At 54.5% G+C, this 14,805-nt stretch overlaps 3 protein-coding genes across 3 annotated transcripts; 2 read left to right on the top strand and 1 right to left on the bottom strand.

The window, feature by feature from the left end:
* Window positions 1-2,191: 2,191 nt before the first annotated feature.
* PG986_010068 (spindle pole body) lies at window positions 2,192-4,936 on the bottom strand (the record flags this gene model as incomplete). The annotated part of the gene is made up of 1 exon (XM_066846290.1): window positions 2,192-4,936. The coding sequence occupies one exon, from the start codon at window positions 4,934-4,936 to the stop codon at window positions 2,192-2,194; it is 2,745 nt and encodes a 914-aa protein (XP_066698688.1).
* Window positions 4,937-8,373: 3,437 nt separating this feature from the next.
* On the top strand, window positions 8,374-9,105 carry PG986_010067 (acetyltransferase; the record flags this gene model as incomplete). The annotated part of the gene is made up of 1 exon (XM_066846289.1): window positions 8,374-9,105. One exon carries the CDS (start codon window positions 8,374-8,376, stop codon window positions 9,103-9,105), a length of 732 nt encoding a protein of 243 aa, XP_066698687.1.
* Window positions 9,106-11,346: 2,241 nt separating this feature from the next.
* Window positions 11,347-14,522, top strand: PG986_010066 (sporulation-induced protein- variant 2; the record flags this gene model as incomplete). Its single annotated transcript, XM_066846288.1, has 3 exons — window positions 11,347-12,001; window positions 12,150-13,594; window positions 13,716-14,522. 3 exons carry the CDS (start codon window positions 11,347-11,349, stop codon window positions 14,520-14,522), a joined length of 2,907 nt encoding a protein of 968 aa, XP_066698686.1.
* Between the last annotated feature and the right edge of the window lie 283 nt (window positions 14,523-14,805).

The raw sequence follows: 14,805 nt of genomic DNA, 5'->3' as shown, positions 1-14,805 counted from the left end.
TCTATGGCATATTATATGACAAGTTACAGGCTCACTGGGTCGATTGGGTGTAAGCCAGCCTGTAATCTAGTCCGAGTAAAAGTCTCCGAGAACTCACCGGGTGGGAGTCTGCCAATCTTGACATGATCGCATTGAAGGGCAGGTACTGTCAGGGAAACATCAACCTCTAGCCGCGCATTTTGCATAACCCCCCCCCAAGTCACTCGTGACATATATATGTTCTCCAGCATTTTCCAAGACGAGCATCAAGCTGCGTTGGTGGTATCATTCCTAGGCAATCGTACAGTAGGAATGCACTTCGAGGACGCGCGATGAACAAAGGGATGGGCTCCCGGAGCGCCCTCCCTCCGTACACTGAAATCAGACACAAGCACTTATATAGCTTGAAGACCTGGGTACTCCCGGAGTCTAGGGATCGCCAAGCCCTGAGTCCCACCGATATCGCGGCTCTCGCGAGGAAAACTCCTCTCGGATCCCACATCCCGCCTAACCTCTCAGTCCCGGGCGAAGCGGAAGCCGCAGTGGCGTCTTCAGCCCGGGCGCCGGCGTCGGGTGTCCCTTTGTTGCCGACCGAGCCTTTCCCCCAAACGAACAGGCGCAGCATCCGGCGCAGACCGCATAGTCACATTGTTCCGCCCGATGGAGAATGTTTGTCAGTGACTTGCGACGACGTGACCAAATGCATATGTGCGCGGCGTGAGAGCAGCTTCGGACCAGCGCCGGGGGACGACGGGCTGGCGTCGTCGACGGACCGGCTTCCTCGAGTGTGCACTTCAACCCGGCCGAGGCCATACAGTTACTAGCACAGCCGTGGACCCTTACGGAGCCTGGGTCACGGCCGCATGCCTACACGCAGGCGATCGCGTGTTATGAGAGCATTGCAACCTGGACGCTTGGGGATAATAGGTACGTACGCGAGGTGGCTTGAGTTCCTCCCCCGATGCGAACCGGCGCGTGATCCAAGACCTTTCTCGCACAGAACCCAAAGAGTCTCGAGAGACTAACTCGAGCGCCGCTGTCAATCAACATGTGATACGGCAGTGACCTCGCTGTAAGTGGCAGCAGGTTCATCGATAGGTAGGGTGGGGGACACCAGCGATTGAATGCAGCCTGCCTAGAGAGGAAAGGAGAGGGGGAGAGAGGGTAGGCTCATAATCCGTAATAACTGCTTGTTCTCCCAACGGTGGTCAAGTGGTCAAGCATGTGGTTCACATCCCCATGGTGCTTTCTTAGGTACTCCTAAGTCTTACCACCATACTCGAAAGGCAGGTGTGCTCAACTCCTTCCCTTGGCCACCAATCTTTTTTTTTTTTTTTTTTCCCCTACCTACCTGTCTAGACTTTTCTGTCCCAGGAAGCCAGGCGATTGGCCAACTAGCCAGACGAGTTCGCGGTCTGTAGAAGTAAGTGTGCGGAGTGGTTAGGAGGTTGACTCTGACCGGCCACAATTGAACGGCGATGAGATGGATACTACGTACGGCACGTCACATGGTCTCGAATAAATCAAATAGAATGTCCGGACCTCTTAATCCTCATCGCCAATCTGCTTTATGATGTGAATGACCTTGATAGCTGCACAAGCATACACATACTGGCTGGCAGTCCTAAGACACGGGCATGTTTGCAGCAGGCACTAGAGCAACTTACCCCAAGTCAACAAGAAACAGACAGAGCGACTAGAATAACAGAACAGCATCAAATATCACCAGACAAGAACATAGGAGTTAAACTTTCATACGTATTCGCAGAAATCGCTGTCTAGGCCCAGTCGTCCAGACCCAGAGTTTCCGCAACCTCTCTAGACCTTCTTCTTCTCTCTTCTTTCCCACTCTCAATGAAATATAACTGCAAAAAGAAAGGGGTATGCATCAGACGCCGTAGAAATGCACTCAACAAAGCTAGATACTCGCTTTTTTTCATGTCCTGCCATCCAATCCCTTGCCTGGCCCTTCGTTCCCTTCCATCATAATTATAAGTTGAATACAGACAAGAATAGCATGACAACTACTACTGGCTGATGCGGAGCCTGGGCCTCACGCATCTTTGCCTGCCCCGACTCTGCCAGCAACTTTGCTGCTCAAGTCGGAATAAGGCGGCGGGACCTCAGCAACGCTCACATGTCTGATATGGCGAGCCCGCAGCTGGTCGATGTCCTAAGGTCGATTGAAGCCTTGCCTCGCCTACGTGTCGTGTTAGTAAATGTGAATTGTCTTATGCATGGACGTGTATCTTACCTTCATCTGCTCAATTCTGGCTTTGAGCTGACTCGTGACTTCGGCTGCGCGTTTCCAGCTTTCGACACCGTTACCGTTGCCGTTACCACCGGCTCCAGCGCCCGCCGGGTTCGCACCAGCAGGCGGTCCCCTGGAGCTGCTCCTGGGATGATCATCCATAGGCGTGCTCCTGAAACCTTGCGCTGGGCTCGCGCTCCGGAAGCCTCGCGCGGGACTGGCGCGGCCGCTCGAGCCGCTCCCCACTCGCAACTCAGGGCTCATCATCTTGCTTCGAGCACGCTGATGTGGAGCGTCGCCGTTCTCCTTGTCTTCGGACTGATTGCTGGCGAAGCTCATCCGGTTCGATTGGCCGCCTGCATGGTTGAGACCGTCATGGTAGTTATCTGCTTCATCGTTGGTCGGGCTGCCGAGTGCTGGGCTGCCGTTGCCACCTCTCGACTGGAGCGCCTCAGCCTTACTGAGGGCACGCTTGAGCCGTTCGAGTTCTCGTCGTAGTCGCTCGTTGGTCTGCTCGGCAGCCTCGGCGTCGCTTCTGGCACGCACAAGTTGCGTCTCCTTGGCCTTGATGCTCAGAACATCTCTCGTGTGATCTTCGATGAGTTGGGCATTTTGGTTCTTGAGCTCCTGGATTTCCGAGTTCATCTTGGACCTCTCGTGACGCATATCATCTGCCTGCTTGAGTAGACGGTAGTTGGCTGCGCGGATCTCCTCTAGTTCGGCGCGTTCCATAGCTGTGAGTCCACTTGAAGGCTCGGGCGAAACGGGGGCCGGAGCTGCCGCAACTGGGGCAGCAGGCTTTGCTAATGAGCGTCCTGCTAGGCCACCCCGACCGACACCTACGCGAGGGCGGGGCGGGGGAGAAGCAGGCAGAACTTCCTCTTCCTCCTCCTCTTCGTAGTATTCCTCCGGCGGTGGTGGGGCAGCGACCCTTCGCGGCGAGGCCATGCCAGATGGAGCGCCAATGCGTTTTTGAGGACCTTTGAGTCCTGATATTCCAGATGGCTTTGGCACGCCAAGTTTACCCGCTGCTGGCGCAGCTTTCGGCGTCGGCTGCGCAGCAAGCGGCGCTGCGGCAGGAGCGGGCTTCTTGACACCAGCTGTTCCCTTCTTGACCATCTTCTTTGCCCCGGCAGGCGGGGCGCGAGCGGCAGGCGCAGCTGGTTTGGGCTTGGGCTTCTCCTTGGCTTTGACTTCGGCCGTCTCAAAGTACTCCTTGATTTTGGTCTTGCGAATATCGTCCAGGCCCTCGAGATGCGGGTTCATAGCGCGTTCGCCGACAATCTTCATGATAGTTCCCAAGATCTCGGCACCACCAGATCGCAAACCCTCACTTCCCTCCGCCAACAGCTTCTTTGCTGATTCCACCAAGGCTGTGATCTCTTGTTTGCTCGGGACATCGCGCGTGGTACGGAGACACCGCACGAGGAACTTCAAAGTACCCTCCTTGACCTGGGGGTTCTTGTGGACGAGGAATGCCTGAATATCCTCGAAACACTCCGAGAAACTTGTTGCCAAGAAAACCTGGTCGAGTGCAGCTCCGAGGGCGTCCGCTACGGCTGCCTTCTTCTCCTTCAACCTTTCCATGATGGGTGCCTGGACAATGGATCGGTACTTGGCATATGCTTTGCGTAAACCCTTGGCAAGCGCTTCGATACACTGTGCCGCTTGAACCACGACGGCAATGTTGGCGTCCTTCATGGACTTGGCTAAGCCACGGTTGATCTCGTCATAGTGACCATCCTTGATGCGAGGTACGTTGATGATGGCATACAGAGCCTCGAGGGCCTCTTTGCGTTCCTTCCATTTCGACGAGGCTAGGTTGTCATGGAAATTCGCTGGCATTTTTGAAAGCACGTCCTGCGGCTCGGCTAGATCGAAGGCATCCACTTCCGCAGGTTCATCCGCCCCATCCTCTTCACCGTACTCGTCATCGCCTCCAGCACCGGGCGGTGGTGCCCGAGCCAGTGCTTCTTGTTGGGATCGCAGAAGCCGTTCTTGTTTGGCGGGGCCCTCCGCCTTGATCTTCTCGAATTGAGCCTCGAGATCGGTTTGCTGGGTGGACTTGAGATCGCCCCAGAACATGGGCTTCATCGCCTCTCGGAGCCATCGGTAGAACTCGACGGCGAGATTGGTAGCTTCGGCTCGCACATTCTTGTCTGCATGGCCGAAGGCCTTGGGCAGGACCTTAAGCACCGGTTTAGGATCTACCACCTTGCAGCCATAGTTGTGATATATAGTGGTGAGAGCGTTCAGGGCGGCGGCAATGACTTTAGGTTGTTTGGCTGACACTGCAGGTAGGATATCTTCTATGACAGGCGCCGATACATCCATCTCGATAAGTAGCAGCAAAGCTTCCATAGATGATGCTTTTGTGGCAGGCCTTGTAGAAACAAGACCCTTTTCGCAAATAGGCGTGACTGTGTGGCCCCTGGACCGTACGCAGTTTTCTTTGCCACCGAATTTGAGGAACGCGCAGTACGCGGCAGTACCGTCTGTCTGGGCGGCCACGTTGGAGTCCGCTACTGCACCCTTCCAGAGACTGGGATCTTGGTTGAAGGGTCTGAACGCCGGGTCGTGCTCGTCGGGGGTGATCTCGAAGGCCTTGGCGGCCTCTTCATAGGCCTCCTTTCGGACCTTCCATACCTTATGGACCCATCGGTCCGTCAGCGGCAGAGAGCTGTAATCTGGCTCTCCCTCCGCCATCTCGTTAGGTGGGGTATCGGGAAATCGTACGGGTGGTCGTCGTCTAAGTGATCCTGGAGTTGTAGCACCGCGTCTGTTGGACGAGGGGGTGGGAGGAGGAGAGTGTGGTTCCTGCTGTTTCTTGTTGCTCTTAAATAAGGAGGTGAAGTCCCTGGACGACTTGGTGCTGTGGGCTTTGTGTGTGGACTTGGAAGAAGGCGACGATACGGAGTCTGTTACTTTGTGTATCAGCTTATGCAATGACGATCCCCTAAAATGATCAAAAGGCATTTTGGTAGCAAGGCAGGACGGCAGCAGGATGCTCAAGCATAGCGAAAGCCATAGGCAGCTTTGCTTCTCTGCGAGCGACGTGGAGTGGGATACCGCAACATCAAGGTCTCAGAGGCAGAGAAGGGGGCATGTGATGGTTGGAAACACTCGCATCCGGGTCTGGGACGACATCAAGAGACGAAGAGACGGATGCAAGCAAACGAGGCTGGAGACAGGAGGTTGGTGCAGCGGTGGAAGCAGCAGTCGCGACAGCAGCCGCATCGGCAGGCGCGACTTGCGAGCTGAGCTGGGCGATGTGGTGCTTTCCTTTTACGGGTCTTTCTTCCACCGCCTTTCCACTTGGTGTTTCTTCTGGGCGTGCGTCGTTCCCCGCCTCAGGAGGCTGGATGTGCATAAGGAAAGCAAGCGAGAGACATACCGTATTGTTCTTTATGTATAAACCCGAAAAGTTCGAAACCTGGTTGCCGTGAAGACTTTCTGGGTGCGTCGCAAAATCGAGCTTGTTCTTGTTGGGGTTGGGTTGCGCGGCAGCAGAGGTGGTTGCGCTCTTACGAAGAAATTCTAGGTTATCAAAGTGCGCGCCGGTCGTCAGAAAGCTCGGGGGTTCTGGTATTAGCTGGGGGCTCTAGCGAAGGCCGAGTCGGAAAAAAGCTGTGTGCTTGGGCAGGAGAAGCATCAGCAAGGCGCAAAAGGTGGTGAAGTTTAGGATGATGTACTCTGGACTTATTTGTTTGGCGGCCGGCCAGATCAAGAACTTGCAACGACAAAGCAATAGTGTCACGGTCAATTGTGGGATGGCAGTTTCTTAGCACCAGGGGTCGCAACGGCAACGGGCTTCAAGGCAAATCACCCCTACCATTGGGCAGCGGCAGGCGGTCGTGGGCAGTGGAGCCCCTGTCATTGTTTTAATCAATTGCTGCTCGATTTGGCGGGGTTGACAAGTCCGCCAGCGCTCTTCTCCAAAGCACCCAGGGAGGCTGTCTGCCAGATTAAGCCCCCCCTCTGTAGGTGACGATGCTACCACAAACATTTGGCCAGGTAGGACATAAACATTTTCTAGCAGTATGTCGCGTCTACATTCGATACCTCTGTAGGTCAGTAATTGCATTCGCAGCATGTTTTCCAATCCTGTCAAAATGTTTCTTTGACCAGCATGCTTACGGGATACGCTTGCATGCTGCACCTAATTCTTGGACAAAGCAGATCTTGCCTTTCTGAAATGTCCGTCGTCCCTTTTTGGTGGCTGACGAAGGGCAAGCTCGGGCAAAGTCAGCGGGTGGATACCCTAAGCGTAGCCTGGCAGCCCAATATGGACAGTCGGCTGGCCTGTGTTGACGCAACGTTCCGACCTGGGCAAAAGACATCAACATCCACCCCTCCCTCATTGCCAATTGCCCATTGCCACAGGAACCAGAATAAGCCCATAACACGTGTATGCTCCCCCTGGGGTACGGCATGTAGCTGCTGTCGCCTGGTCACATTAATACTGATACATTGTTGTTATCAACTGATCAATATGAGTCTCTGATATATGCCTTCGATTCTGGCAACAGTGACGAACTCCCAACGATAGATGTGTACGATAGGGCTCTTGTTGTGGCACAGAATCCAACTGCAGCAAGTTGTAACCCGGAGTCTCCCGTCCTTTGTCCGCGATCGCTTTTGAAATCTCCCTAGCACCCGCACATTCCATATCAGTCCATACATTTCCTCTTGCGTCGAACAGCATGATTGTACTACATAACCTTTGGTTGCTATAAAACGGGGACTGTCCATTAGGTCTTGCGCTGATCCGTCTGCATCCCACGGGCTGCAAGTCCCGCCTAGGCCTAGTCGATCTGTGCCAAGCCCATTCAAGGGCGAGCCTAGGAATTCCATTGCCAGAAGCAGATGGCCGACACCTGCATATTTTACTGAAGAAGCAGCCAATTCCAGCCAGGACTCTAGACCGTCAACCTTCAGGCCATCTGCCACTGCATGTGTCGGACACGCGGGGCAGCATCCAAACAGCTCAGTCAGCTGCCGCATATCATCTGGATCACGGGAGTCTCGCTGTAGAGTTGTTGAGGCTGATGCGAGCATGGAAGAGTAGAGTACCAACTGCAAACAACTCTTAGCTAATAGCTCAAACCTAGGCAATACCTTTGGTATTATGGTATCCACGAGACAAGAGGTCTTGTAGAAGAAAACATGCAGATCAGTGTTGCCAGGTCGCAAATGGGCATATGCATAGCCCCTTGATCTCCTTGCCAGCGTGGCCAAGACATTGACCGCGTAAAAAGGCAGGTTATGTAACCAGTATCTCGAGCTACCCATCTGCAATCCCGACTCTTGATAGAAAACATCGATGGCAGTCTCGCATTTCGTCCTTGACGGGCGTCTGGCGATGTCAAAATTATGACGCAGCAAACACCTGCATCTTTGCTACGGAACTCAAATTGAGCATGTTCATCTGTGCTTCTACACACATAAATAAGAGTGTCCCACGGTGCTCCGGATCGCAGGATCTAGAGGTGGACGAAAGGTCCAGATCTTGTATGCTCCCATGCCGCCATGAAGAGATGCAGAACATGGACTGAGAGCCATATGTGGTCTCTGGGTATAAATATGTAAGCGAGGGTCTTGCTTCATGTTGGCTTGACATAGGCTGATAAGGCAATCGTGGGTTGTATTCAATAGTTGATACCTGGCCAAGCAAGAACTACACCTCAGTTCTAGTCATACCAGAAGGCGTAGAAAGTGCGCGCACATTGTTCATTTACAACTTCTTCTCTGCCACCTCACCATACAAATGCTCCAGGAAAGTCAGAGACATAACCACAAATAGGGGCTAACAGCACAGCTAAGGTAAGCCGGTTTTATTGCTCCTTCTAGATGGCCTCCGTGTGAGCAGTCCTATGCCATGTTGGGGCCTGACTAAGTGCCATTCCCCAGAGTGGAGACCCCAGGTCTCCTGTCTCGGCCTGCGTGCTTCGTACGATATGTGTCATACGCACTTGCTAATGTTATCTATACCTGATGTATAGCCAGATTACGATAGCCTGGACCAGTTGAGAATTGTCTCGATTCAACAAACCTCTGAAAGTTGGTACATTTCTCTGTTCCGTCTGAAAAGATAATAACTCGACAATCCCAACGTGGTCCCAAATTCCCCAGTCTTACACAAGATGTCGGAAGAAATTCCTGTGGGTGTCAGTGTGGACACTCATGCGGCTGGGCAACCTCAGCGGCAAACACTCGACGGCAGATTTGCAGAGCTGGAGCCGCTTCAGACATCCCACGCCCAAGACCTGTACAAGTACCTGTGCGGCGGATCGAGAACCACAAACTTCACCTACCTAGGCCGTGGCTCCTTTGAGAACAAAGACGAGTTCGCCCAGCACATCGCTAATATCGCCCCCTCGCAAGACCCGTTCTACTTTGCCGTCATCACGAAGCAGGCCCTCGGCGGCGGCGGCAGAGAGGAGGAAGTCCCGTCCGGCGCCGCCGTGGGCTACATCTCGCTGCTCAACATCGACCGGGCCCACCGCACCGTCGAGATCGGCTGGGTCACCTTCTCGCCCCGGCTGCAGCGCACGACGGTCGCGACCGAAGCGTTCTACCTGCTCATGGAGTACTGCATGGACGGCCTGGGCAACCGGCGGCTGGAGTGGAAGTGCGACGCGCTCAACGCGCCGAGCCGCCGGTCCGCCGAGCGCCTCGGGTTCGCGTACGAGGGCACCTTCCGCAAGCACCGCATCGTGCGGGGCCGCAACCGCGATACGGCCTGGTTCTCCATCGTGGACGACGAGTGGAGCGCGCGGAAGCGGGCGTTGGTGGCCTGGCTCGCGCCGGAGAACTTTGAGGAGGGGAGGCAGGTACGGAGCTTGGACGCAATTCGGAAAGGGATGGAGGAGTAAAGGAGTGAGGGAGTGAGTGGGCTTGAGGGAACCGCATGGTAGATGAACCGCATGGTAGATGAACCGCATGGTAGATGAACCGCATGGTAAATACAGTTCTTGTAAGGCACGTGCCTAACCAAGCTCTCATGGTCTCCCCATAGAGACGGGCTTACTACACACACAGTCAGCAGCTTGTATCAGATGTTGCTCCTGGCCCCCACCTCCAGCCTGTGTTATCCAGCCAGCGGATATTCTTCGGATCACCAATTCCAAATGTAAGCACCATGGGAAACAATGCTGTTCTCGAGGAGTTTCCAGTTTATCGAGTGTTGTGTCAATCTGCCTCTCACTAAGCGGGTTGCATGAATTGGGAAGTGAGCGTAAGTACTCGTCTCGGGCCGGACTCCAGTTGGTTCGTGAACGGCCATGTACCTAATCTCACCACGCTTGGCCCGGTTCGGCTAGCGTCACGTCACCCTCACAGCCCTCTAATACCCGCTGTTAGACTTGGGGCTTGGACCAGGTGCACACACCAGCAAGACACGTGTGAGAGTCGCACTTGAGTCTAAATCCAGCACCCCCCCAGTCCAGTCGAGCCAGTCTGGTTCTGCTTGGGCAGTCCAGAACGAACCCGGCTCTGCTCTGCCCAGAAGGTAGTGGTACCTTCACAAAAGCAACCTGTCAAGGCCTGGGCAATCAGCACTGCTTGCTGCCACTGGCCAGCCGCAATCAGGCCCGGTCCCTTCCCGTCCCAGGCGCCTGCTGTTCACTCGCCGAGATTGAGATCGGGTGTGCGTGCGCGTCGATGACTGCTCCTGGATGAATGTCACGGTCTAGGCACTGCTGTATGCAGCTGAATGTAGCTATCTCAAGGTATCGTAGAGCTGGACGAAGAATGGTCGAACTGCATGGAACGGTTTGCTGCGATCGGATTCTAAAAAGTGAGGCATGGCATCTATCAATTGAATGTCACTTGCCTTGCAGTGCAGTTAGTCCCGTCAGTCCCGTAGGCCGCGCACTTACTCGGCAAGTTATGAGTCGAGTTGCATCTTAGGCGCATGCAGGCCATAGGCACAGGTTGGTTATGTACATGCTGACAGGCATCGATTCGGCGGGTTTGCTCGAGTAACAGAAAAACCCATTCCGATTTGACTGCACGATCAGGGAGGCTCCATCCACAAACCCTCCCTCCCCTCTTTGCTCACTGTCGGTCATTTCGTACGTAGTCCCCCCTCTACGAACCCACCACAAGAGCAAGACAGAGAGACCAAGAACACAAACAGAGAGAGAGAGAGAGAGAGAGAGAGAGAGGTGACACCTTTCACATCTTCAATTTCGACCCGAACCCATTGATCGATACACTGGGTTTTGGGGGAGCTCCTAGCAGACAACCTACTGCCTGCCCGCACTCCTTCGAGCTCAACCCTGCTATTTTACCCGCAACTGCAGCCCCCCCCCCCAGGTTGTTTGAGTTCATGTAGCGTGGACGCTGGCTACAGTTGTCGACTGAACCAGAACCCGAACCAGACCCTTCTTCCCTTATCCAGCTATCTCTCGACTGTTGGCCCTGCTGAGCCGGGACATCCCCAACACCTTCGTTTCCGCCGGCTTTTTGTTTCACAGCCTTTACTACATTTGCATACCCTCTACATATTCGCATTCTGCATCTCTAGACGGATCGGCGCGGAACAAACACCCCTCCCAAGATACCCAATTTGCTCCGACGGTTGCGCCGGCCTGCCTGGATGGACTTCGGCGCAATCTGATCAAGGCATTTGCATACCCCGTCTTTCCCAGGAGTTAAATCAGTGTTGCACAAGAATCACGTCCATCGCCCAAAGGTTGGTCTTTTTCATACACCTGCGCCGCGTACCAATCATCCACGATAGACGGTTCAGCCTTGTCTCCAACTCTCGAGAGGCACCAAGCACAAAGCCTAGACCTTATCCCACATTGCGACCGCTACGTCCCCGAACACCACTATCCATAGCCCTATCGCATCACAGCGCCTGCTGGCTCTATTTCCGATACGGCCCGAGCCATTCAACCCTTCCTGCCCGGAACAACCGCAACCACTCGGTTCGTACAGGTGACGGTGACGACAAGGCATCTCCGTATGCTGACCTCCACGCTCTCGTATAGAGCCCTCCGACATCCTTAACCTCGCATGTCTGGCACCGGTGATTGCCTCCCGGTTCATTCGTCTACTCCAACAACCCCCCAAACGAAAGGGCATTGAGCCCGCCCAATACCTTCACCATGTTTTGGAGATTTGGCGGCTACGCCAACATCTCCACCATTGATACCATCCTCGATAAGCAAGACTTCCAACTCGAGGATCTTCTTGATGAGAGCGATCTGATCCAAGAGCTTAAGCAACATAATACAAAGCTCATCGAATACCTCCGTGAAGAAAAGGTTCTGGAGAAGCTGCTCGAATATGTCGTCGCCCCAAAGTTAGAGCCTGTCGAAAATCCCGAAGAGGAAAAAGAAGAGGAGAAGAAGGGCAAGTCCCGATTGTCCTTCGGCCGCCCGCGAGCCTCGTCAAACGCCACAAACGACGGAGAGGCTGCCGAGGATGAGGTCGAGAAGAAGCGCAACCGATATGCCTATGTCGCGGCCGAAGTCCTCTCCTCTGACAACTGGTCCATCTACGAGGCCCTTATGGAGAGCACATCGCTGCTCCGCAACTTCTGGAATTTCCTCAAGCTCCCGGCGCCTCTCGATCCTCTGCAGGCCAGCTACTTTACCAAGGTGAACGAATCTTTGTTCGACAAGAAGACCGAGGAGATGCTGGATCTGCTCAAGTCTCTAGACGGCGCCGTCGCCGACATGCTGCGCCATGTCGATTGCCCCATGGTTATGGACCTTCTGCTGAAGATCATCAGCCTGGAGCGAACAGAGAGTGGCCAAGGTGTGGTCGAGGTGAGACAAAATGCATTCACGTATGATCATACCCATGCTAACCAAAGCAACTCAGTGGCTTTATACCAAATATGTCATGCCATCTTTACTTTCCTTCCTGGGTCCCGAGCATAGCTGGGCTACGCAAACATCCGCAGGCGATTTTATCAAGGCCATCATCACGGTCTCGGCCAATGCTTCCCAAAACGAGCAGGCTTGCATTGGTCCCAATGAGCTTACAAGGCAGTTGGTCTCCAAGGACTGTGTGGAGAAGCTGATTAGTTACATGCTGAGCGGCGGAAACCCTTTGACTGTCGGCGTGGGCATTATTATTGAGGTTATCCGCAAGAACAACTCGGACTACGACCCTGACGTTGGCTCTGACAACAACGCCCAACCCTCCAGCCGGGATCCGATTTACTTGGGCAATCTCCTGCGCATGTTTGCCGAACACGTGCCCGATTTCATGAACCTGATCATGCATACCCCTGCCCAAAAGCAACGTTTGGAATCGACCTTCGGAGACAAGATTGAACCTCTCGGATTCGATCGCTTCAAGACCTGCGAGCTCATGGCAGAGCTCTTGCACTGCAGCAACATGGCCCTATTGAACGAGGTTGGGTCTGAGCAAGTAATTGCCGTACGAGACGAAGAGAGGCAGCGGTTGCGGGCCGAAGGGAAGCTGGTGATGAACCGTGGCGATGATGCGCAGTCTTCGGCAGAGGATCTGACTATGCGTGGCCGACACTCGTCCCCCGATGACGGACGCCGCCTTGAAGTGACAAACGCGTCAGACGACGATGGCTTTGAGGAGGTTGCGCCGTCCGGTGAAATGACTGAAGACACATCCCATGAGTTCGTCAAGGCCGAGGATGAAATTCTACCTCCCGCTTCCTCCGCCTCGTTTCTTGACAAGGATGACGAAGACTTTGTGGATGAACCTCTGAGTTCCCCCAGACTAAACGTCCACGACAACAAAGTCCACGAGCAGGAAGTTCCGGAATTCGAGAATCCCGAGTTGGTCGTAGCGCCCCTTTCTCCCAGGAAGACACCTATTAAGATGGCTGCTTCTTCAACTGAAGGGGATTCCAGTGTCACCAGTGTCGATGAATCGACCAGCGAAGCGCAGCCCCCGACTGCACCTGCGGAAACAACGACAGAGGCCACCTCCGAGAAGAAATCGACATCCGAGGACGCTTCTGATGCAAAGAAGGACGTGAACCCAACTCCTGATAACGCTACCTCGGCACCGGAAGCTATTTCCGAGGAGTCGAAGACCGAGTCTCCCTCTTCAAGCTCAGAGCCCACACCCAGTGACAAGAGCGATGGAGATAAACCTGCCGAGGTTGCCCCCTTAGTGATCCGGAGTGCGGATACTCAAGAAGCCGAGAGCACCAAGAATGAGTCCACGGCGAACTCCACGACGACTCCCGCTCCCGCACCACCAACCAAGACCGACGAGGAGTCTATCGTGGTTGGTCATAAAGCTGACGCGAGTGAAGCGCCAGCTGCCGCTGCGGCCCCTGAAGAGCCGGTGGAGCCTGTTGTCGGCGACTTCCTAAAGATGCAGTTTGTGAAGCATCAAGTTGTCCCTACCATACTGGTAACTATTGGATTTCCCTCCTTACCACTCGTGGTGCATTTATGCTGACTATACATAGACATTCTTCTTTAAATACCCCTGGAACAACTTCTTGCATAATGTGGTTTACGATATTGTTCAGCAAGTATTCAATGGACCTATGGATCGTGGATACAACCCTACTTTGGCCATCTCCCTATTCGAGGCGGCCGACGTGACAAATGCCATCATCAAAGGCCAGGTCGCCAGCGAGACCTCACAAGCACAGAACAAGACGCGCATGGGTTACATGGGTCACCTCACTCTGATCGCCGAGGAAGTGGTCAAGTTCACCGAGCGCAACCCTCCCGAGCTCTTGTCCGAGCTAGTGCTAGATCGCGTCATGAGCCAAGACTGGATCAACTACGTCGAGGGTGCTTTGGCCGAAACGCGGGAACGAGACAACGCCATTCTCGGCGGCGTAAGGCCCGAGGTCGCGATGAGCAACAGGGCTGCCATGGCCGGCAATGGTCTTGGAGGCATGGGTTTGTCAAGCCTTGGTCTTGGAAACGCTCAGGGTGGATCGAACGCTCTGGCCGAAGCAGGTCTGAACGGCGGAGCTACCGCGGAAATGCCGGACAATGGTAGTGGAAGCAGTCTTGGTCCGTTCAGTATCAGTTCTGGCCTGCTGGGCTCGGGCTTCGGCAGCTCTAGTGACGAGGACGAAGACGAGTCGGAGGAGAACGAAGAAGATGTCAACAACGAGGTCAGTAATCCGTCAGGCGCCACCGCCAGCGAAACTGGTGGTGGCGGTTCGGGCGATGTTCCTTTGCCACCAGCCCCTTCCCCTTCTCATGCCACATTGTCCCCATCATCATCCAACGCAGGAAACCAAAGGAGCGCTTCAGGACCAGCAGCTGCTACGCTGGCACTTAACTCTATCATGGGCGGCCCATCCACTTCGACCTAGAGGAGAGGAGGCGGAAGGCCGCTGCGAGCGAGCCCCTTGCGAAGCGTCGGAAGAGATTTCCTTAGCGGCGCAACTACCTCGCTGCCGCGAGGGACTGGTTCTTATACGGCTTCTGAAAACATGGCGGCCATTTGTGCATGCTGCGGACTCCATTTCTTGATCCTTTTTTTTCTGGCCAGTCTGAACAGCTCCTGGAAGCCTTTAGCGGCAGTCATGTCAGCATATAGGATATCAAAAGCGATCAGATAGCAGCAACAGCGAAGGATGACATCACTCACAGTCT

This window comes from Apiospora aurea (assembly GCF_038362705.1).
Source record: "Apiospora aurea strain CBS 24483 chromosome Unknown utg000006l_segment0_segment0, whole genome shotgun sequence".
NCBI lineage: Eukaryota > Fungi > Ascomycota > Sordariomycetes > Amphisphaeriales > Apiosporaceae > Apiospora > Apiospora aurea.
This window is presented reverse-complemented; position numbering and strand designations above follow the sequence as displayed.